Source organism: Lacerta agilis, chromosome 11 (genome assembly GCF_009819535.1).
Source record: "Lacerta agilis isolate rLacAgi1 chromosome 11, rLacAgi1.pri, whole genome shotgun sequence".
NCBI lineage: Eukaryota > Metazoa > Chordata > Lepidosauria > Squamata > Lacertidae > Lacerta > Lacerta agilis.
Genome location: NC_046322.1, coordinates 25,449,422 through 25,473,898, shown reverse-complemented (window position 1 = coordinate 25,473,898; position 24,477 = coordinate 25,449,422). Strand labels below are relative to the sequence as shown.

At 42.1% G+C, this 24,477-nt stretch overlaps 1 protein-coding gene across 1 annotated transcript; it reads left to right on the top strand.

The window, feature by feature from the left end:
* The first annotated feature begins 1,176 nt into the window (after positions 1-1,176).
* LOC117055286 (interleukin-31 receptor subunit alpha-like) lies at positions 1,177-23,841 on the top strand. Its single transcript, XM_033164746.1, has 16 exons — positions 1,177-1,222; positions 2,921-3,001; positions 3,430-3,480; positions 6,015-6,129; positions 9,860-10,032; positions 11,649-11,788; positions 12,648-12,789; positions 12,912-12,994; positions 13,783-13,999; positions 14,388-14,543; positions 16,374-16,493; positions 17,604-17,756; positions 18,815-18,958; positions 20,102-20,198; positions 21,925-22,006; positions 23,293-23,841. The coding sequence occupies exons 1-16, from the start codon at positions 1,177-1,179 to the stop codon at positions 23,803-23,805; spliced, it is 2,313 nt and encodes a 770-aa protein (XP_033020637.1). The 3' UTR covers positions 23,806-23,841.
* The last annotated feature ends 636 nt before the right edge of the window (positions 23,842-24,477 follow it).

Sequence of the window (24,477 nt, the reverse complement as noted above, 5' to 3'; positions counted from 1 at the left end):
AATGGTTTTCTCCTAGAAATGCTTGCTTTAAATTAGATTCTCCAGAAGAATGGATTGTGCTAACCGTATCTGGTCACTATAATAATGTGTAACTTGCCACAGGAGGCAGACAGTGGGGTCAAGCACTCTAGCTCAGTGCTTTACGCCTGTTTTCATTGCCTTCCATTTGCTGGATCATGATTCTGCAGCGGGCGGGGGGCGGGGAGGTGTCTCTTGTATCTGTGAAGACTCCTCACACTTTTTGGAATGAGGACCTAGACAGACTCAATTTATAATATCAGGCAGCAAAATTCAGAACGATCTGTTCTTGAGAGCTGCTGCCAGTCAGAGAAGTCAGTGCAGGGTTAGATGCAGTGCTTTTTTACATAGAAAAAAATGGTGTCAGTACTCACCATGAAGTTGTTATAGCAAGTGCCACACTTTAAACATTTTTTGGGGGGGGGGAAGGTGCCGGTACTGCATACCCTTAATTCCCCCCCCCGGGGGGGACACTAGTTAGATATATTAGTTGTCTGACTACAATGTTAGGCAGCTTCAGATATTTTGGGGGGTGGGGGGCTGGAAGTTAAAGATATGCAACAAGAGGAGGCGACCCACAGAAGCTGTTCACAAATAAACTGGGGCGCTTGGTTAAATGTTATTGAGGGCAACTGAGTATACGGTAGATAAGCTCCCAGTTAAAAGCTGCCAGCACAGCCATGGAGCTTACTTGATGGCAAGTCACTGTAATGGTTCAGACATAGCTTGACACTACTTGAACAAAGGAGGTTAGGCCCCTTGGAATCAAAGGATCCTTCCTTTCCTTCTGTCCACAGCAGTTTCACCTCTAGCTACCTGGTTTAAAGCAAACCATTGCCATTTTATCAAACCAGTCAAACACGCAACCTGCTAATCAGAACTGGACACATGGTTTTCAGTACCAAACATTGCTTGCAGAACAAACTGCAAAATACAGTTCTGCCTTAAAGCAGGGAAGGAGGAAGGGATTTGCCACATGTAGGGTGCAAAAAGTCTGGAGGTCTTGTCAGGTTGTAAACATAGCTCAAATCTATGGTCTGGCTTTATGCCTGAACTATCTCACCATCTTTCAGTCTGGATGGAATACCAATGTAATGGATCAATATACTGAAGCAAATGGAACTGAGTATACCCTTGTGCTTCTTTTTCAAAGGAGAAATGAGGCGGTGTTTATTCTTTGCAGTTTTGGCTTGGCTCGCCATAGGTGAGTTATTATTCACTGCAAAACCCTTTGGACGAGGACAGTCCTATTTGGATATAGGGTAGCTCTACCCCTTTGGGCAGCATATTGACTAGCAATTTAAGGGAAATATAATATTGAGCAGCTGTTTAGAGTTTGATGCCCCTGTGCGCCGCATCGCAGGCTGCTCCTTCGGGAGAGTATTCCTAAGTGGACTCCTTTAGGGTACAAGCATGAAATGGCATGCATAGGGAACCTGTCACCATACAGGTGTTGTTGGACTCTAGTTCTCATTAGTCTCACCCAGCATGGCCAATGGCAAGGGATGATGGAGCTGGCAGTCCAACAACATTTGGAGAGCTGTAGTTCCCCCGCCACTGAGGTACACCATCATCTTAAAAGCATCATTTTTCAACTCCACACCCAAAATAGAAGACCTGGGGTTGAATGTGAGCAAATTTTGATTCACAAATTGACTAAAGGAAGTCTTGACTAAAGGACGTATCTCAGATTACATTAAATCTGAAAAGAAAACAGTAAAAATATAAGATTTTGTGGTTGAGATGAGCCTTCCCAAACTTAGGACCTTCCAGATGTTTGTTCCCATCAGCAACAACTAGGATGGCTAATGGTCAGGTTAATGGGCATTGTCATCTAAAACAGGGCCTCCTAGCCTTTTTGGTATGAAGACCTACTAGACCAAATTTATTTGGCATGGTGACCCTTTGATTTATTGCCACTTGAATTTTTGACCTTAAGTCTTCAGCCACCATTAGTTTCATGCATTGTAACTGCAAGTTTGCCTATTTTATAGCCATTACTTAAGGCATTTACTTAATATCACTATTAATGGGGAATTCATTGAAATATTTATAGTACTTACAAAGATATTCACAGAACATCAATAATCTGCTGGATATTGCTTAATATTCTGCTTTCAAAAATTTATTCTAAAAACGTATGGTTACATGAACTGTTAGTTGTTGCTAACCAATTATTTTTTATTCAGTATTAAGTTTATTTGGCAAGAATCAGTCAATGGCTAAGCTTAGCATTTTGACAAGAAGTAGTCAATATGGGGTTTGATGGTTGATGGACATGGCAACATTTCTGGAAAAAACTGCTTTCATAAAGATGTATACGACCAAATGGCAGCAACACAGAAATGGTTTCATTGAGTAATATTGGTAATATTAAGCCAAAATTCAGATAACTTTACTTCAAACATTAATCTTTGAGGTTCCTATCACATGTCAGTTCAATGCATTGTTCTTTTTCCACAGACAAAAATCACTTTGTGACATCAGTCTATTTCTTTGGCAGAAAAGCAGTGGACAAATTTGGACTAAGGAAACTTTATATCACTATTACAGCTCACCTCTGATGTGCAGGTGCTGCCTTTGGTGCATGTGCATCACATGCAAGCTGCAATAGTCATTCAAAAACTCCCTCTTGTGGCAAACCGTCACCGGATCTGCTGCCCAGCCACCAGAAAGGGGTTCTAAATGTAAGCCTGAAGCCCTTGTGATGTTCAGTTACAAGTGCGAGCACAGCACTAAAATACACCAACAAATAGTTATAAGCAGTGATCATTGCCTGGAAGACCATAGGTTCCCCCACCTATGATCTGTACCCGCCACCATCACAGCTGTTTGATAGTAACGTCTTCTAGTAGAAGCTGGTTGCTGCTATTCTGCACCTTTTGATTATCTCTCTTCCCAGCTTCCAGTTTCTGTGATGGGAATGGCCTCTCTGTCTGGGGAGGCACAGGCTATGGCTTCAATCGCTCCTTGTCAGCTCCAGGTAAGTGCCAGCCCAGCAGAAGCTGGTGTCTCGTAGAACTAGTAGGGTTGGGGGCAAGGATTCCAACTAGGTGGACTCGGTGGTGTTAAAGTCAATGACAGAGAGAGCCAGCTAATTCTGCTTTTGTGACCCCCATGTTCCTCCTCCCATCTGAGTCCTACAACTAACAACCTACTCAACACAGCTGGGAATAATCAGCCAACCATATACGGCCACGGTAATAAAAGAAAAAAAAAGAGTACAAAGCTGTATACAGTATGTCCACTTAGAAACAAGTCCAATTAAGTTCAGTGAGGCTTAGCTCCAGGTATAGGTGCATATAGAGGATAAGGAAAGTTTTTCAAGCATAATCTTAAAAGATGGGGGAGAGAACATTTTAGTTCCCATTTAAGGTCATTTCTTCAAACCTTGTTTTCTCTCTTTTATAGACACCTCTGATTTCTCATATTGTGGCCGGCCTTCGTGCACATTACATCCAGGTGAAAGTCTTTGATTATCCATTACCCATGTAGACCCCAATACCATACCCCCCACATTTTGGGAGGGAAATTTGGTGCACTCCCCCCCATCCCACCAACTCCATCACTCAACCACTCCCTACCGCCAACCCCTTCCTTGCCCGCCCACTCACTGCCACAAGCCACTCACTCATTCACCCGTCCCCCTACCTTTGTCCACTGTCTTCCACCTCCTCCTCTGCAGCCCTGGGAAATGCCACACAGACCAGCGTGGCATATTGGGAGTTTGTCCCAATCTGTGATGCTGCATAGACCAAAACATCCTCCTCCTCCTCCTCCTCCTCCTCCTCCTCCTCCAGCACTGTAGGCATGCTTCCAGGAGTGCTGTGGCAGATGGAGGAAGAGGAGGGGTGGTGCACAAGGAAAAGTGTTTTTTCCTGTTTAGCCCCATGCTGTGGTGTGCGCCAGCTGACTCGAGCCATAGTGTGGAGCCAAAAATGTCCATCTTTTGGTTCCGTGCTCTGTTGCAGCCAGAGCACAGGAGCAAAAAATGGGACATCCAGGATTGGGATCAGAAGCCGGGGTGGCTTCTGTCAATCCAGAATGTCCCACTTAGAGGGTATGCAATCCTATTATAACTGGCATTGCTACTGTCACTCATGACATACATACTGAAGCAGCTGCCAGGCCTCCAGGACCTGTGCTAGACCTGATTATCATCATCATTGTCGTCATCCATTGCTCAGCATTGACCGGCTAGGACAGGCATAGGCAACCTTCGGCTCTCCAGATGTTTTGGCCTACAACTCCCATGATCCCTAGCTAACAGGACCCGTGGTCAGGGATGATGGGAATTGTAGTCCAAAACATCTGGAGAGCCGAAGGTTGCCTATGCCTGGGCTAGGAAGATCAAGACACCATTTAAATTTTACCCTCAGCACTGGTCTGGGCTACCTGGGGAGGGTTTAAAATCAATAAATAAATACTAATAAATAAATTGTGGGATATCAGATGCAGGCTACCTGGTGATGATCAGAGGAGCACAGGCACTGCTAGGTAAGCCAGCTTGGGGTTGGCTGCAGCCCTGGTGCAGAAGGGGGACCTGCTAGTAGGAGGACTGTGCCAAAGAACTGTAGTGATACTAACACTGCAGTTCCCAATGTATGGTGTGTAGCTTGCACAAATTCTTCTTGGTCTCTGCAGCATCTCAACAGTGTGCTATATTTTCCAGTTGGCTCAGGCTGTAATAGTCCAATTGCGTAGAAATGTATGGCGGGGAACCCCATTTCCACTGGTAAAGACACTAGGGGAGGAAAGGTTGCTACTTCCCTTTCTGACTCATGAAAAAAAAAGCCCACCTCAGGATTTCCCTCACCACCCAGAATTCTTATTCACCTGTACGTCACAGAGGGCTGATAATGACCCTTCCTTGTCCAAAATGAGATATCAAGGGCTAGTTTAAAAAACATTTTGTCCAGGTAATTCACAGGAAGCTCTAAATTGAGTCATATTGTTCTGAAGGAGGGTAGATGATGCAGTGACAAAGAAGATTAGAATCTTGCAAGACTTTCATATTGCATGTCTGTCTTTTAATCAACCAGTGGGGAGTGGTTCTTAGAAGCCATCCTCCAATTCCTGTGAATTTACAGCCCACATATTCAAAAAGTGCTGAGGGATAACTTTGTTGATAGAGCACGAGACTCTTAATCTCGGGGTCTTGGGTTCTTTCAGGGCTGGAGTCAGATGCAGGTCAGTAGACAAGGAAGCAGATCTCCATTGTTAGTGAAGTTAGCTATTTATTCAAGGAAACAAACATACAAGTCAACCTAATGGTCTTAGCAACACTCCCCAGCAGGCCTTGCCCCTATGGAGCAGTTGCCAGAACTGAAGGTCTCTGTCTTCCACATTTCTCTAAGGCTCCTCCTCTCCTGGATGTTTCCCAAGCAGTCTCAAACTGCAACTGCGCACCTCAGACCTCTGTTCTGTTGTTCTCATTATTCTGTGAGTTCCTGGAGACCAAGGGGGAGGGGAGCTTGTTGCAGCAGGAGAGGCAGAGTCCTTGGATTCTTGGATCAGTCTCTTGACCCCCCACCTTGGAGTCTGACCTCTTCCCTGTCACAGGCTCTTCCTGCTCCTAAACCCTGCTAGCCCTTCAGCATCCGGCGCTTCATCCCAATCTCTTCCCTGTGGCCTCTCCTCAGTGTCCCACCACCAATCTCTTGGCTCTGAGTCTTCCTCCTCTGGGATTTCCCTTGTGGGTTCCTTGGCTGGTGCCTCCTACCACTCCTCTTCGTCCAGCCAGTCCCTGACAGGCTCAAGCCCCATGTTGGGTGAAGGATCCCTGAATTTCAGGGAGTTAAACTACATGACCCTCATGGTCCCATCTATGAAATTAGATGCAGCAGTCACAGCTTATTTTCCAGGAGGTCAGGTGAGCGTCTCTGCCCCACCATGCTATTTGCTAGTGGTGATTCTTATGACTACTACTGGCCACAATCTTCAAGATATACTTCTTCACCCCGCAATGGATGTGGTTGCTTGCTTTCCTTTTTCAGATTGGCATGATGATCTGACATGCTACTACATCGAAGAGAAATTGATCTTGAATTGTTCTTGGTTGCCCCTACCACATGCAACAGATTCTCTTGTGTATACTGTGTTTTTAAAATGGTAAGTCAAGGGAGAGGGAATTGGGAAATCAACTGCAATGTGCATCAGAGGTTGTTTTTTTTAAAAGAGTTTCAGAGAAAGGATTTTCCTCAAGATCTTGGCAGGCAAGGGGAAGGGTTAACGGTCCCCTCTATGTCTCCAGCGGATGCAATTATTATTTTTGAGAAAACCTGCATGTTAAATGCAATGATGCATTTAGCATCACATGCAATTGGGGCCTCACTCTCCTAGATATATGTCTGCAGGAGTCTATGTTGTGGAGGACTGCCTGCTACCAGCATAGTGTACAAGATTTAGCAGTAAAGGGAGACCAAAATAAAATTGGATGGCAAAATGTAAAGCTTGCAAGAAGGGAATTTACTAATGGACATCTAACAAAAGCAAACTATCACAATTAAATGGGTTTGCACATCCAGTAGTATAAAGCGCTGACTAATTTCTAAAAAGAGAAAGGAGCTGGAGCCTAAGCCCACCTGCGTCATAATACCTGGTGAAGTCAGTGTTTCTGTTCACATATTTCAGGACTGGGTAGACCCCCACCCCAGGATGGAATAGTAGTAGGGGAAATAGTAGACAAAGGATACATTACCTTTTGTGATGGCCCCCTTTGCTATTGTTTTCAGGAAGCAACAGGGTGGGGGCAGGATCTGGCTAAAATTAGAGCTAGCTTGGAAAGGTTTGTGGATTTCACAAATGTTATGTATTGAATAATAACAGAGGTTTCCCTACTTCCCTTCTCCAATAGCTATCCTCTTTCAAGCTGAGCCCCTGTAAAACTCATCCCAATTTATAAAGTATGAGAGGGGGCCATTAAACACCTAAGCAACGCACATGTTAGACTACTGGCAAAGAAACAAAAGCCAATCTTCTGTCCTGAACCCCCGGTCTACCTGGCGGCAAGTCCCGCTGATGTATATAATACATAAAGTCCAACAGTCAGGAAACACAGTCTACAGTCAAACCCGAAGCACAGTCCCATAGGGATCCCGGAGCATCCAATGTGAGCAGACCCAGCACCTCAGCTCTGCCTCCATTTTGTACCTTGCATGCCGATTGCAGCATTTGGGCTTGATGAGGCATGTGACCCTCACCTGTTCCAAGCCTCCTCCAGCTCAGGAATCACACACCTCCTCCCTGAGGGCTATGGGCCCTTGCCTGCCTCAGTCTCCCAGAGCACCCCCCACACACACTGCTCCCCACGCCTCAGAGCCCGCCTTGTTCATGGAGATCTCCTCTTATGAGGGTTCCTGATCTTCTGGTCCCTGGATCCTGAACCCCATCCCCTCACCATCCTCTGTCATCCTGTGTGTACTTTCCGCAACCCCAGCCTCTCCTTTCCCACCCCCTCAGTGGGTCCCAGTCGCAGCTGTCCCCCTTGTCAGGGTCCTCTTCCTCCTCCCCTTTGCCCTGCCAGTTCATGACACTTCTCATATGCATAGAACCAGTCCAAGTTAATTCACAAAGTTTCTGTAAGCACACAATGGTTATGTGAGGCCTGAAAGTATTTGTGTACTCAGAGCCGAATGTTACACCTATGTTAATTACATGATAGGGGATTTTAACCTTTTAATTCTGGTGCCATTGGCAAATGTTTCCGTCTCGCCCCAGGATGAATAGCAGCATGAGGGAGGAGTATTTTTTTTTCTGGGGCTACATCCTGCCCCCAACCGTCCCTATTTGGCCAGGACAGCTATGATTTTCTTCTCTCTGGGAAGAAAGAATACTTGAAGCTAATTTTCGTGGGGTTTTCTTTTCTTTGTAGCTTCTAAAATCCCTCTGTAGAAGGCTTCCTTTTAAAAACCATCCAGAGTCCAGCCCATCTAGACTCTTGCCTTGAGTGGTGTGTCAGTCATTGCCCACAAATATCCACAGCAAGAACTTCCAGCTCTTTGACCATGGCTGCAACAGAGCAACAAACAAAGACAAAAGAAAAAGAGGGTGTCAATAAGACACAACTACTTCTTCTTCTCTCCCTTTCCCAATCCTGAGGCACAGACGTCAAGCTTAGGAGGGACATGCAGGTGGATCTGGTAGCCTCTCCTATCTTTCTCCTCCTTACCAGCCAGCACAAACAGCATTCAGCATCCTCCAGTAAACAAATAACCAGTATTTAATTTAACCAATAAATAAATACTTAACAAATAAAGGTTTAAACCATGAAACAGAACCATTAAAAAAATCCCTTGCTGCAACTGCAAACCACACAATTAAGGGAACATGTAGTTAGGCCCTGAGAAGACTGTTCAAGGGAGAGCAGCCACTGTGGGTCACTTGGTTAGTGTTGTGTACGCGCTTCACACAAACGCCAGCAGAAGTGGTGCAAACATTACCTCTTAATGACAGTGTCACTTTCATTAGAGCAAACTGTTCCATCTGAACCACAAATAACCTCAGTGCTAACCAGTCCTTTTAAACTTTTCCTCTCTCTTTTTCTTTTTTTGACAATGTGGATGATTCATTCAGAATGCTGGATTGTGGTTGTGTTTAAGTGAAGGGTGGAATTGCTTCTTCAGAGACGCAAGGGAAATTCTGCCTTTCAGCCCCTTTGCTCTGGCCTAGACTCTCTTGTTTCGGGTTTTTTGGTTCAGTTCTTTCCCCTGCTGACTAGTGCCATCAAGTGGTGCCTGGGAATGTTTTCGTAACAATCTGAAGAAGTCACCCTGTATTGCCAAAGTCTCTCTAGAAAGAGTACCCTAAGTGCTGCATGGCTAACTGGCCTGGGAATTTTCTTTTTAACTGGAAAGTCCTTCCATCAGATGTCAAGGAAATAAACAACTATCTGACTTTTAGAAGACATCAGAAGACAACCTTGTTTAGGGAAGTTTTTAATGTTTGATGTTTTATCGTGTTTTTAATATTCTGTTGGGAGCTGCCCAGATTGGCTGGGGAAACCCAGCCAGATGGGCGGGGTATAATTAATTAATTAATTAATTATTGACATAACTGATTTTTTAAAAAACAAAAACAAACAAACAGATCCACTAAATATGATCACTGGTTATTATCAATTTTATATATATTTTTAAATGGATCATAGGCAGAACTAGGATTGGCTAAGCCCGGGGATGCATCAGAGGTGGAACATGGACAGATCTGGCGAGCTTAGTATTTTAGCAGCTTTTGGGTAGAAGCTGGAATGATCTGTATCATGGTGGAACCTAACAATCCGGGAGCTTTCAAAGAGCACTGTGGATATAAGCTGAGGTGCTAAACATGGTGACTATTCATTTCAATGCTGTGTGATAGAGCATAAAACAAAGACTGCAGTAGAGCAGGGATACTCTCCAGATCCTTTGTACTACAACTCCCATCATCCCTGACCGTTGGCCATGTTGGCAAGGTAGGACTGAGGCAAGTTACAGTCCAAGAACATCTGACTGCCCTTGATTAGTAGAGAAAATTTAAGGCCCTCTCTCTTGAAACTTGGACGAGGCTCCTTACCTTCAAATCATCCTTTTCTCCCCATTTATAATTTACTGCAAACATCTAATGCATTTCTAAAAATACTTTCATGAAAAGGAGCACAAATATTATTGTAGCATTTTAATGCTCCCAAGAGAAAGCAACTTTTAAAATAAGACTATTCAGCTGCCAAAAATTGATCTTTTGATTGCATACTTCATTTTATTTCCTATCTCTCTGTGAATTTGCCACTTATAGATCATCTGCTGTATTAAAACACAGAACATATTTATGATGCATATTGAGTTTGCTTTCCTTTCCCCTGAAGGAAATTGGAAACAAAGCAACACTGTGAAAAGGTGGAAACGACCCTGCCTCTTTTAACAAGAAGAAAGCATCATATTCGCATTCATGCAAACGTGACCGTATGGGTATCAGGCCGCTATTCCCACGAGGGATGTGTGACAACAAAGAAAATTTCATTCGTGCCCAGCAAAACAAGTACATTACATTTCTTCCATAGTCTGAAGCTGCAGATTTTATTGTAAAATAGTTCTGGTTTTGTTATTGTAATTTTTTTCCCCCTAGGGCAGCGAACATGCTAGCCAGCAAATTCCAACATACACAATTCTTTTTCACACTCACAGTTACCAGGCATAATTTTATGCAGGCCTGTCCTCCTACCAGAAACAATTTATGTGACGAGGCTTCACCACCACACGGGCAAGGACTTTTTCTAGGCCATTGAAAGAACTGAGTATAGTTAGCATAGAGAAGAGAATGTTAATCGGGGGTGATAGCAGTTGTCATATAACTGAAGGGTATCTGGGTTTGTTCACATTAGTGCCTTAAAACGCAGCAGGATCCCACCCCTAGCTGTATTTCAAACTGTATTTGCACAGTTGTTCACTTCAGAGATGGGGCTAGGATGTCTTCACCTGGCATGCATGACCTTTTGGGTCTGTCCCCCATTACCACTTACTGTGCATCCAGTTTTCTGATTGGCTTGATGGGTAAACCACATCAAACAGCAGTATTTGACAATAAATTACAGGATCGATATGGGTTGCGGTTATAACCTTTGCAGTGGAACCCGTTCGATCGTCTCAGGTATAGATTTTTAATTCTTTTAAAAAAAGAAACTACTGCTAAAATGCTTTTCCGACGATATTTTTTAATATCAGAATATTAATGAAATACAATTTAAATAGGAAGAGTATTACGGGTATATTACTATAACCAGGCAGAGAGCCTTCTTGGTGGTGGCGCCCGCCCTGTGGAACACCCTCCCATCAGATGTCAAGGAAACAAACAACTATCTGACTTTTAGAAGACACCTGAAGGCATCCCTGTTTAGGGAAGTTTTTAATGTTTGATTTGTTTTTTATATATATTTTGTTGGGAGCAGCCCAGAGAGGCTGGGCAAACCCAGCCAGAAGGGTGAGGTATAAATAATAAATTGTTTTTATTATTAATTTTTATTATTATTATACTACAATGCTGATTTTAAGGCATCCCCATTATAGCATCCTATGGCAACTTGTATGCCTGTTCCCTGCAACCCAAATGGTGCCAAATGTATTGCTCTGCTTTCCTTTGGACCATATTAGCGAGGCCAAGAGTGGGGTCTTGTCATCTGGGCAGCCCAGGACCTCCATACACACTGCCCAGGCTTGCGCCCCAGAGAAGTCACTTTGAAGCTGCTTATGCAGCAGTTTGACTTCAGCCCTAGAAGTACACTGCATTGTCTCTCGAGACAGATGGGTGCCAACAATAAAATGGTGCCCACTGCTAAGGTTATAGTGAATGTGTGCTGAAACCCTCCCCTTAAAAAAAAAAGTTGGAAGAATGGAATAATAACTCTAAGTGCATATGCAGCTGCTGAAATTGCAGTCTTTTTCTGTTCTGAAAAGTGCCAGACTTTCTATGGTCTAAAAAAGGTGGAAGAACCCCAGGGAGAATACGGTCTGCTTATGATCAGATTATGGTGTTGTGTGGATGCCCCATTAAAAGTGAACGAAACATGGTAATTCCACATTAAATGCCAAGTGTGGAAGCACCCTGAGAAACTGCATGTGAATTATTTTCTATTTGGTTGTTTTGTTTTTGCATTCTAGAGAAATGTCCTTCGCCCTTCAGAATAAGAGCTTATCAGTTGTTCCACAAATTAATAATTATGTGGGACTCACCAAGAGATGTACTGCAGTATGAATTGCAACACAAGGAAGCAATGCAAGCAACTTCGTCCTGGATATCAGTATGTAAATCAATAAGACCTGTATTAGAAAGCTTCTAATGGGCTAACATGGGCTGCCATATGTCCTGATTTTCCCAGACATTACCGGGGTCTCAATGGCGCTTTGTCCTGGGTCACTTTTTTGTGTTTTCTTTTAGAAAAGTGCAACAATTTTGGAGCCTTGCTAAAAAACAGGTCAACAACTTTCTGGGTGTCCTGGTTTTTACTTTTTGAAATATGGCAACCCTATTCTTGTGGGCATCTAGTTTGGCCACTGTGAGAACAGAATACTGGACTAAATAGAATACAGAATACTGGACTAAATAGGCCTTTGGCCAGATCCTGCACAACTCTTCTTGTTCTTTTTCACTTTCAGAAAAATCTCAGCACTGACCTCCCCCACAGTTTCTGCTGCACTTTCAATGTTGCCGAATTCAAATGTTGCAGTGGCTTTCTTACTTTATCTTCCTTTTACGGTTCCTACTGCTTGTTTCAGTGGTTAAATTCAGGTGTCAAATTTATGATGCAGATTAAGCTGGCCGTTTGTACAAACGGTGTCAGTTTTTTATTTTGCTCAATTATTGCTTTGGTTGCTGGATTTGAAACTAATTCTTACAGTGCCTTTTATATGCCTCCAGCTGCACAGGGATTACCGTTAATTGAAGGGTTTGGGATACTCCTCTCTAATGAAGGAATTTAAGAAGAGGTTGAAAAGAATGTGTAGAGTTATTCAGCCTGGATTTCATAACCCCAGACATCTCCTTCCCATCCCATTTGCACTGCCCTGCTAAACACTGATTGTCATTTTAATTAAGGCACCCAGCCTTTGGGAAGGAATCCAGCAGATAATCTGAGAATTATTAATTGTACTTATTTGCAGGTTCCTATAGAGAATGGGACCTTTAATGCAACTATCTTCAGCGTAAATACATCATCATCATATGTTGCTCGCCTCAGATGTAAACCCCCTGGTAAAAGTTGTTCTGTTTGTGCTTGGAGTGAAGAAATTATGATCCCACATAGTAAGTGCCATGCATATTAATTTAAGCATGGGTGTATTTCAGTTGTCTGGCTTTGTTTAAGAATGAAATTCTGATTGTAAATATGCTTCTGGGTTTAAATTTCCCATGTTGTTATTTACCAGAGCTTACTGAAAAGCCAGTCATTGTGGAAAATGCAACTGAAAAGATAGCACAAGGAAAAATAAGTATCTTTCTTAAATGGAAGGTAACGTATTATATTTTTATCCTACTCTTCTTCCTCGGAGCTCAGGCAAAGCCCCATCCAGTTATATCCTTACAGTGATACTATCAGCTAGAATAGACAGAGGGGGTGTTGAGTAGCCCAGAGTCAGGCAGTGAATATAATGGCTCAGCAGAGATTTTAACTCCGCTTTCAAAATTCTGTTTTACTATATCATAGTGTGTCTCATTTGGACATATTTGAAAAGTATGTTAAATTTGTGTAACCAATGTAACTAATAAACAGCTACTCTGTATTGTGGCTACATAAATGATGAAGAACCAGGTCAGATGGCTCTTCCCAGTCCAACAAATCATCATATGCTTTGTCTCAGTACTTTCTGGTTTATTTAACCAGTGTTTCCTGTAGTGTCTGAATTAGATATTAGTTTGAGCTGTGCCAAGTTAGATTGGTCAAACCACAGTTTCATAGTTAGGATATCTGGGGAACTGGTTTAACAGACCAGGGTGCATTGAGTTAAGGCTTGAGAGAAGGGAATGAAGGAGACCAGAGGACTGCATAGGCACACAGTTGGTTGGTTGGTTGGTTGATCAACAAACAATAATAATGAAGGCTGTTATGTGATATTTACAAAACAGACAAGAAAATATATACAGAGATAATTGTTATTGGAATTATATCTGTCATCAAAAAATTATGCTTTAATAACTTAGTTTGGTATGGGTTGCAGCTTTCACTGTGCCTGCAATATTTCGTGTCATTTTATTTCTGGTGCATAATAACTGTTTAATGTTCATGTTTGCTTATATTAGACAACACAAAGCAGGAATACCATTGGTTACAATATAAGCGTCGAAAGAATACCCCGCTATTGCCGCCACATAGTGACATACCTCAACATAACAGAGAACTGGGTGCATCTGAATCTCTCCATGGCTTATTACAGAATCAAAATCTATGCCTACAATGAAGCAGGAGAGTCCCCTCCACTAACATACCTGGTTCCAGATTTCACTGCAAAAGCTACAGGTAGAGTATTTTTCTGTCAAGAAGAATGCATAAAGAAAATATGATGAAGAATCAAACTTCCCTTTTTTGAGTTTTGAAGCAGCATAAGTGGATTTCATTCAATGTGTTTGCTTGTTACACTATTTCTATCCGACTTTCGTATCTGTCTGAACTCACTGATGGCACAATACAGGACTGGTTTCAGTGTGCTTAAGCCCATTTGAATCAGCAGCTTGAGGGCACTTAATTTTGCCAATTGTGGGCATCATGTGATGCTGAAACCATAAGATGAAAGAGTGTCTACATGCCAGTGGACTCCCAAGTACATGTGTCAGGATACCCGTCCAAGAGGGGGTTGGGTTTTCTTAACTCTCTCAGTTATTTTTAATAGTTCCCTTTCCCATTGCAGATTCACCTGGCCAGTTCAACCTATCAAATCAGCAAAATTATTCTGTTATCACCTGGGATCTAAAACACAGTTCAGATTGCATTGTGATCGACTGGGGCACTGGATTAGAAGACATGAAGATTCATGTTTCTACTTGGAAAAATGAGATACGGCTAGGTATTAAATCAATTTCTATAAAATTGACACACAGGTATATTTTCATTGTTTGCTTCCAGACATTGAAAATAATCAGACATAAATAATCTGTTAACTACTTCACTTGGGTTCTGATCATGTTGAACAGTTCGTGAACCAGGATAACAACGTAGGAGGGGTGATTCTGGGTCAGACCAAAGACTCATTTTGTTCTCACAGGTGGCTATGGGACAGACATGAACAGAATAGCATTCTCGGACTTATATTCCCCAGCATCTTGTATTAAGAGTCACTGTATGTCTGACACTTACATAGACATAATAACTTTGCCAACCTTATCCTCTGTTTCATGGTAGCAAATTCCATAGTTTAACTGTATGTTTTGTAAAATACTTTTCATCTGACCTGAATGGTCAACCATACAGCTTTGTTGGAAAACCCCCGATTCTAGAATTATCCACTTCCTCCATATTCACAGTGTGTGTCTGCATTTGCACTAGTAGTGTGCACTGTGCAGTGCAGTGTGATTAAGCCCATTGAAAGCAAACATCATTTATGGCCTTGGAAATCTGCTTTGACATGTGGATCTCCTTTCCTGGGCTATTTATAATTTGATCAGCGGGTCTTATTTTCAAAATTGCTAGCTATCTTTTAACCAAGAAGACCATGACATTATAATACAACCAGAAACACAAACACTGTCAGAGCCATCTGTCAAGCAAGCCCAAATAGACTTTGCAGGATTTCAGATTTCAGGCAAGGGGAGGGGAGGTGTTTCAAAATTTTTGTAGGTGTAGAAACAAGTTTTAAAACAGAACTGGACAATAGAAAGCATGTGCAATTGCTGTGCATCTTCTGTTTCTGTGAAGCTTGCACTGAAATCCTACATAGTATTGGATGAAATATGCAATGCCAAAGCCAAAGGCACAAACCCCAATGAATCCAAAGGATATCCAGTGACTATTCACTTTTGTTTTCTTTTTTGCTCTGTCCTTCTTTCCCTTTTCATCATCCCAGTCACTAACAACGAATTCCAGTTTCAGAAAAAGTACCATCAATAGTGGTTAGATGAAGAACAACAGATATATCAAAAACCCCACACTGTGCCTGCTCATTAGCAAGCCATGGGGGAAAGATTTATACATTTCAGAACAACAATATACATAGATGAGAAGATTCCCTTTGCCCACAGCCACCTAGTGCCATGAAGTGTACTTACTGTCCTGTCACAGGCTAGATAGCTTTTCCTCATCTTCCTGAAAACGTGTCCTTGCAAAGCCCAATAATAATTCCTTAGCTTGTTGTACGAAGACCATCTGATTTATGTGCAAAGAAGCTCTAATTCAGGGACGTTTCGCAGCACTCTTTTTCTGCATATTGATAGGGATCGCACAGGTGATTCTAGCAAACAGATCAATCGGGATTAGCCGTAATGTACCTTGGAAGGCATCTGATCTGAGGTTGCCATCAATTATTCATCCCCTGTTTTCCTTGACCTTCTTTTATTACATGTTCATCCCCTTCAGGTTGCTTTTTTTAAAGCTTCCGGAACAAGAAAAATCCATACTTGAACCATCAGGAGTAAAGTCATTTTCGTTTCCCCACAGCATCTCAACCTTGTAGATGTAGCAAGCTTAGCATATTTTGAAAAGCAAGGCCATCTGCTATATAATGCCATCTGATTTAAACAATTGAACACTCACATTATCTAAAGGTGGATGGGAATGCACGTATATCCAACAAATTCATGTGCACGGTCTTCTTAGATTCCTGGGCTTCAGGTGTATGTGTGGCAGAATTATGATATGAATTGTACATTTGCAAGTGGCAATGTCTGTGTCTACCATCTAGATGGCCTCCAACCGTATAAGTTATATAAAGTAACATTTCATGCATTTGACTGTCACTGTGAGGATTTCATGAAGAGTGAATGGACGCTGGCCAGGACTTACTTCTATGCAGTGGAAGGAGGTATATCTTCATATTTTTCTAATATAATTTCTTCTTGTTTCTATTCCAACTTTTAATAAGTACCCAAAAGGGTTCTACTGCAATGAGTGGACACTAACCTAAGGCAGGGGTAGCCAACATGTTGCCCTCCAGTTGTTGTGGACTACAACTCCCATCACCCATGACCATTGGCCATGTTGGCTGGGTCTTGTGTGAACTGTAGTCCAAAACACTTGGAGGGGCCCATGTTAACTACCCCAATGTAAGGGATCAAGGTCAGTACTACACACTATAATGGACTAGTTTGGGGCATTTGGTGAAGTTAGTCCCCCAATTTAATCATTATTTAATAATTCAATTATTATTTAATTGTTATATTTATACCCCCAACGTTTCCATAAAACATTATTCTGCTCCATTCTTTTTGAAACATCCTGATATTCCTTCAGTTCTGCTGCATCAGAACTCTGGCAGGAATTTTGGAATGTTGGAAATGGGGACATCACAATAAATCATGGTTTATTGTTACCACCACAGACTCATGCACACTCTCCCCTGGCATGGGTAAGAGGAAAGTGGAAGGCGTGCTTCCAGCTTGGACTAACTAACTGCAGCTTAGTGTTACATTTGAACCAAACTGATCACACGCATGTCTGTTTCTCCATAACATCTAAGTTAGGAGAGGCTATGTGCATGATCTGGACATAGTGGTGGACTGCATGTTGGCCAGTAAACTGAGCTTGAACCCTGGGGAAATGCAGGTGCTGTGGGTGGGTGGCTCCTGTGTCTAGGAGATGGGCAAGTCAGCTGTTCTGAACGGGGTTGCGCTCCCTCTGAAAGAGCATGTTCATAGTTTGGGGATGCCCCTGGAGACATCTTTAACACTGGAGGCCCAGGTAACCTCAGTGGCTAGGAGTGCCTTTTACTACCCACAACTGGGATACCAGCTATGGCCATTCTTGCACAGGGATAGTCTGACCACTGCGATTCATGCATTTGGGGCAGACCAAAACCTTGGTGACCACCAGTCAGTGGGTAAGTCCAAGAGGGCAGCATATGCATAAAACTAGCTGAGTAAAGTTAGTTTGGGAGGGAGAAAACCCTCAACTAATCTGGAGACTCTCTTTTAAGTTCCCAAAATAGGTCCAGCTAATGTAACCGTTCCAGTTGTGACAAAGCAGTCAGCTGTTGTGAAATGGGCTGCCATACCTACAGAAGAGTGCTTAGGATTCCTTCTGGGTTACAAAATTCGCTACACCGAAATCTTGAACAACCTCTCTGTGGGTAGGTCACTTTGTTGACTGGACATTATCATTGAAATATTTGTCCTCTATTTCACACTCAAAGGCAGCATTTTCTTTCTAAATTGAGAAACAGTGGAGGAAATTGCACATTTCTTTCCATCGTTTCAGCTGTTGGGTGTCAATGGCAGAAGTCTTTTCTCCCAAGCCTGACTATAGGTTGGCAGAGAAAGGTGGGTTGGTAAAAACAGAGAAGGGGCAGGCAGAAAACCAGACATCCCACCTTTAAAAGCCATTCAACAACACCCTTGCAGCTGCCTGAGTAAGTTTCTGTTCGGCAGTTCAAACACTTGAGTTTCTTTGCAGGGGTGGGGAATCTGTGGCATTGCTGGACTACAACTCCCATCTCTGGCCATGCTGGCTGTGGCTGATGGGAGTTGTAGTCCAATGGTATCTGAAGGATGGCAACTTTTCCATCAGTGCATTTGAGTAAAAATATATATGCCCAAACTGATATAATTCCAGTCACCAAACCTCCTTTATCTATCAACATCAACACATTTATCGTGGCACCTTTGGATGCTCAAAGCACTTCCTCTATTTCTTCAAATAAAAGTCACAACGATCCCGTAAAGCAGATCATGTACTCTCATTTCCATATTGCAGATGCAGAGTTGAGGCTGAAAGAGAGTGGCTTTCCTAAGGTTCCCTGCTGAGTTCATGGGAGGGACAAGATCCATACGGAGAACATTCTTTCTCCGATAGTCAGAACAACTATTATTAAAAGTGTTTAATTGCAGAAGCCTGGTAGGAAAGAAGTGCTTTCAGCACATGTTCAAAGGTCAACATAGAAGGTGTCTGCTGAGTTTCTATTGGAAGAGCATTCAACAGGGCTTGGCCTATGATGCTAAAGGCTCAGTTCATGTCTATCTCAAATGAGCCTCACCAACTCATATGAGGAAAAACCAGTGATGCTCCTACAGATGATCTCAGTGCCTGAACTGGGATATATTCTGTATATATCTTTACAGAGGTATTGAAATCTTATATTGGACTCATGATCTGTCACAGCATTTTGATTTCTCCCCTCTTGTGTTGCAGCTGTTACTGTCAGTCCTTCAACTCAGCAGTACCTCATGACAGGACTTATGGCAAAAACTCTTTATAGAGTGCAGGCCTCAGGAATCACCAGTAAGGGAGAAGGAGCTCAAAGCCAGCCACAAACCTTTACCACCCTGAAATATGGTACTGTGAAGGTTTTAAGCATTTATTTTTATTTTTCAATATAAATATTACCGGGATGGATAACAGTGTCAAACAATTAAAGCAGTAGGTGGCATCTAATCCCACTTCCTCTCATCAATACTGGGGCAGCCCATTTTTGCTGAGCACTAAAGCTCTCTGCTCCATTCCCAAAGCAACCCCCAAGGATTGAGATTACCTCTGTAGCAGATTAGGATGTAGCAGAGGACTGGTGGGGGTGTCAGCAGAACAAATAGGTGTCCCCATGTAACATAAGCAGAAATACCACTCACAGACTAGATGACCGTTGGAATAGTCAGTCCTTCCATTTCTACCTGAATTATTTGTATGGGAAAGTACTGCATTTATTTATGCATTCCTATTAGTATATATGCTCAATTTTAGCCTGGAGGAAATAAGAGCTGCACCCATTTGATTTATAGCCACAAACAAGAGTCAGGCAGGTGTGGTCATAATAACCGTAAGCCCCCATTCAGCACAAATGGATCCCTTGGAAAAGTATTTCTTCTTCATTTTTAATTTACTAGGACACAATATGAGATGGAAAGGAATAGGCATTTATGCTGACGGAGGGAAGTTGACCCTGAAAAGCCTTTCAGCTAGGGGACATATTTATAATCGCCTCTGTTTCCACTGTTCAGGCTGTGAGTTCCGTTACTTCTGTATCCAAAAATAGCATCGCACGCAAGAGAGAGTGATCAGCAAGCCTGGGGGAATTCAAAGGGAGAGACCCCCCCCCAAAAAAAATAAAACAGCCCAGTAAAAACTGGGTGTGCTCAGAGGCCAAAGGATCATAGCTGTCAACTTTCCCTTTTTTTTGCGGGAAATTCCCTTATTCCAGCACCGTTTCCCACTGCAAAAAAAGGGAAGGTTGACAGCTATGCAAAGGATGCTGGCTGGCTGTTGGTGGGGAGGGGAATAGAGTGGGGTAGCTAGAACACTGAACAGAAGCACTTCACGCTGCAAAATTTAGCTTGACATCTCATCTCTCTAGAGGCCTCCTTGAAAATTGTAAAGGAGGTTCCGTTAGCCCTCTGTGCAAATGGTTCAATTGTCAAATGATATTTGTTAAGCTGTTTTCCAATGCATAATCTAAAGGTGTGTTCTGAACATTCCCATCATCAGATCCTGGGGAGTTTGAAGGAAGTGTGGCTGGCCTCTGTCTTGGCCTCATGGTCACCATGACTGCCATTGCCATGCTTTGTTCCCTGATACTTAAAAGGTAAGAGAGTTTCCTTGCCTTGCATATTTTCATCCAGCCAATATTACTTATTAAGCACAAGTAGGCAACATGGTTAGAGCCAATATTGTCTGGTGGTTAGAGAGTTGGAGCGGGTCTTCCAGGGAGTCATCTACTAAACCTCTGTCAGTTCGCTCTCATTATGTCTCCCTTCTATGAAACCACCCTGAGATCTATGGGTATGAGGCAATATACAAATTTAATAAACAAACAACAAAAACAGAACACTGACCAAAAAGTAACAGTGACCTACAATACAGGATTGTTTGTGAGAAATATAAAGGCTTTAAAGCACTTGGTATTAGCAAATTATAAACTGCCTATTCCTTAAGGCCATGAAATGTGCAAGTTTATCCGTGAAAATCACCATACTGTGGCAGATAGGAGTAAATTATTTGCTGAAAACAACCTTTGGTCTGAAGATTCAGGTCTGAAAGAGCAAATTGTCTGCGTTTAAAATATTTTTAAAATAGTTTACTGAAAGCTTTTTTTTTTTTTTTTAAATGAACATTTAAATAACATTTAGAATAAATACATGCCCAAGGGACGGGCTTATTAATTGAGTGAAGTTTTAATCTGTTTTACAATTTTAACTATTGCATGTTTTGAAGTATGGTTGTGTTTCCCCTGCCACAATTTATGAAATAAATAAATAAAATAATAGTTTCCAGGATCTTTGCACTCTTTGGCTGGAACATTGGAAACCAGAAGTAGGTTTTACTGCTTAGTGAACAATAGAGAAGATAACTGCCTGCATTTCTAAAATGTGTGTAACTCTGTAAAGAAAAGAGCTATAATATATAAAGAGAACTGAACATTTAGGGTGCAGTCTTGGAGAGCATTATAGGAAACAGCAGCTCCAGCTCTTGCTGGGTGGAAAATTCAATCATTGGGTAGGGGTGGTCTGTTCTCCTCACTGCCCTTTACCATTCCATGGCTGGTCAGGGGTGGACTTGAATCTGCTGAACCCAAAGCCCCCTTCTTCCCTGGACACCATACTCTCTCCCTTTATTTTTAAAAACTTTTTAGATGGAAAAAGCAGAGAGGGATAGGAAACTAAAAAGCCACCAGAGCTTAGGAAGGAGCAATAGCCCTGTCTTGGATCCTCTCCCTCATCTCATAGGATTCTTCTGCCTGACAAGCTGAATATTCTTTTGTTCTGAGTGATTATTTGGGAATTACTCTTTAAAACTCTACATTTCATGTCAGTCAGAGGAAATTCTGTGTTTTCTCCTTCAAGCTTAAAAATGGCCTTTTCCTGTTCCCTTTGGGTTTCTTTTCCAAAACCCACCCACCACATAAATGGTTACTAAAAACAGTTAAAACTGCCCTTGGCACTCAGTCTTTCAACTGTTCAGGGCACCAGACAAAAAGCCTGGTACTGTACAAATGTTGCAGAAAGGCTGTTGTTGACCCCATTTCTGCCAACAACTCGGTCCCCTTTCTTTCTAACATTTCTAAACTGCCTTTAATCAAAACTTCCAGAGTGGTTTACAGTTCATAAATACCAACACAATGAAAACAGTTAATTAAACTTTAACACAGTAAAAACAGTAGCCAAGCAACAGGGTGTATTGATGACCAGCAAAGACATGGGTGAATGTTAAGTATCGGACCAATATAGACGTCAGAATGGAGCTTGTGCAACTTTTAAGATGTTAATAAAAGACTATGCTCTTACAAGCCTAAACAAAATTTGTCCTTGCAGATCAAGAAAGCTATGTTGGCCAGCTGTACCAAATCCAAAATATAGCGCTGCTCTGCTGAGTATGGAGAGAACCACACCAGTGGTATGCAAATACTGTTTTAAAGCGTTACATTACCATTTAGTACTACCTACTTCTCTGTATGTTTCTATTATAGGTAAGGTAAAAAAGAAAAAAAAAAGAGAGAGGCTGCTATTAAAACCAGTTATAATGCAATCAAACATCAGACAAGTGCGACATCATCAGGATCCATCTGCTTTTAGAGATAGCGTGTCTCTAAACACTATTTGCTAGGGATCTCTGCCCACTGAATTGGCTTCCTACAGGGACCTGGTTGGGCACGGCGAGAGCAGAATGCTCAACTAGATGGGCCTTTTATCCAGCAGGGCTTTTATTGTGTTTTTATTTCTGGATCATAAATTTGATTTTCCCATGCAGTCGCCTACAGGAGCACACAGAGAAAGGCTGTAATAAATGCAGGGAAATGCCAGCATTTTTACATAAGGGTTGATAAGCCAGGAGGGCATGCTCTGTTACCCATGCACCATTGCCCAAAGCAATTATAGCTGAAGTATTCATTTGCAGATTTTTTATATGCTGAGTTTATTTAATCGGTATATAAAAACCTACTTTTTTAAAAAAAAGAAAAAAGAAAAATGGTATGTGCTGCCTATTGCACATTGACATCTGATTTTATGCAAACGCTGCAAGTTAAAATGGTTCTGGTTAAAAGCACCTGGCAGGGTGCTTAATGTACACCTGCACAGGGTCTTTCTAGGCCAACAAGAAAGGGAAGGGGAAACCTAGGCTGCATTGAAGGGGACAATGGAAGATTAATTCAGTTTATAGGGAGTGAATGAGCTCACCTAGTCCCTACTGAAAAATTCTGTTATGCATAGGTGAATGGTATAACCCAGGCGTCGGCAAACTTTTTCTGCAGGGGGCCGGTCCACTGTCCCTCAGAACCTGTGGGGGGCCAGACTATATTTTGAAGGGGGGGGGGGAATGAACGAATTCCTATGCCCCACAAATAACCCAGAGATGCATTTTAAATAAAAGCACACATTCTACTCATGTAAAAATATGCTGAAAACCGGACCATCCGCAGGCCGGATTTAGAAGGCGATTGGGCTGGATCTGGCCCCCGGGCCATAGCTTGCCTACCCACAGTATATCCATATATGAGTAATACCAGTAGGTAGACAGGTCATTTTCATCATATGAAAATGCTTTTCATTAAATTTAACTTTGATATGAAATAATTCATTTACCATTTAGTGTACTTTTCAATTGGGGTCATAGTAAGGAACCAAACAAAACCGTAACAAGACTATGCATTGTCTTATGTTTCAACTGTGTTTTATGTGCAGGTTCTTCTGGGACCCAGTTTACAGACTCCGTCACAAGCATATAATGAAGCCAATGAGCTTTATGTGGTAGATGATGATTCAGAGGCACTGTTAAGACAAGGATCCCTTTCTCCGGGCACAGCTACAATGGTTTCCACAGACCATTCTGAAGCAGTTGCAAGGCAAATACTGGACATAACTCTGAATCCTTTGAAAATCCCTGACCAAGTCAGCAGCGGCGAGAAGGGAAAGGTTGGAGTTCACACTGATTATATTGGTGTGGCTGTCAGTCAGAGAGCTATGCAGAAGCTCTCAACACATCTCCCTAAAGGAGCAGCCCATCTAGAGAGGAAGTTAATCAACAATTCAAGGAGACCACCAGCAGCACACACTGCTCAAAATCCTCTGATGCTAAGTCAGGGGGTGCTTAGTCCAGCAACTTTGTCCTTAGAAAGCAGGTCAAAATTTGAGCAAAATCGTCATGAATCACCTTGTAGAGATGAACAGCAATTAAAAGACAGATTCCAGCAGTAGGGCATTTCATTTTAGGGGTGAAACCCCTATGCAAGTATATTCAGTGAGGGGGTCTAAAAATATGTTATTGGCATGAGGGATTAAAATCTGCTATTAGTTTTGTGATTGGACATTTAGGTAAGTCTACAAAGTTTGCAGCTTTGATTTTTATGCAATTTTGCACAATGTTTTACACACACAAAAAAAATAAGACAAGTTTAAAATTATTGGAAATTCCACAAAAACGTAAAATGTCATATCAGTTTAACCAAAATATATTTTGAATTCCCAAGTCATGTTGCAACTTTTTAGCACCCTTCATTTTTGTAATTTGAAAGTTGGAAAATTCAACACACCCTATAATTGGCAATCCATCCAATGTGATTTCTAAAAACAGACGGCACATAACACTGTTGCATTAAATGCTTTGGGGTGTATCTTATGATTATAAATCAGAACATAACTTCTGTTCATACAGATTAATATTTTTGGGAAGGAGGTGCGAGTGCTCCGAAAGGGTCCTAGAGCCTTCCCATTTCCTTCCAAAAGCTGTGCGCTAACTAGGCTTTGGGAAGGAGGCGGGAGAACTCTAGGACCCTGTAAAGCCCTCAGGCCTCATTCTTTGGGAGAATTATGGTTGGATGGGCTCACTTTTTTGAGCCACACAGAAAGGTATCAAGTGCTTTGCTCTAT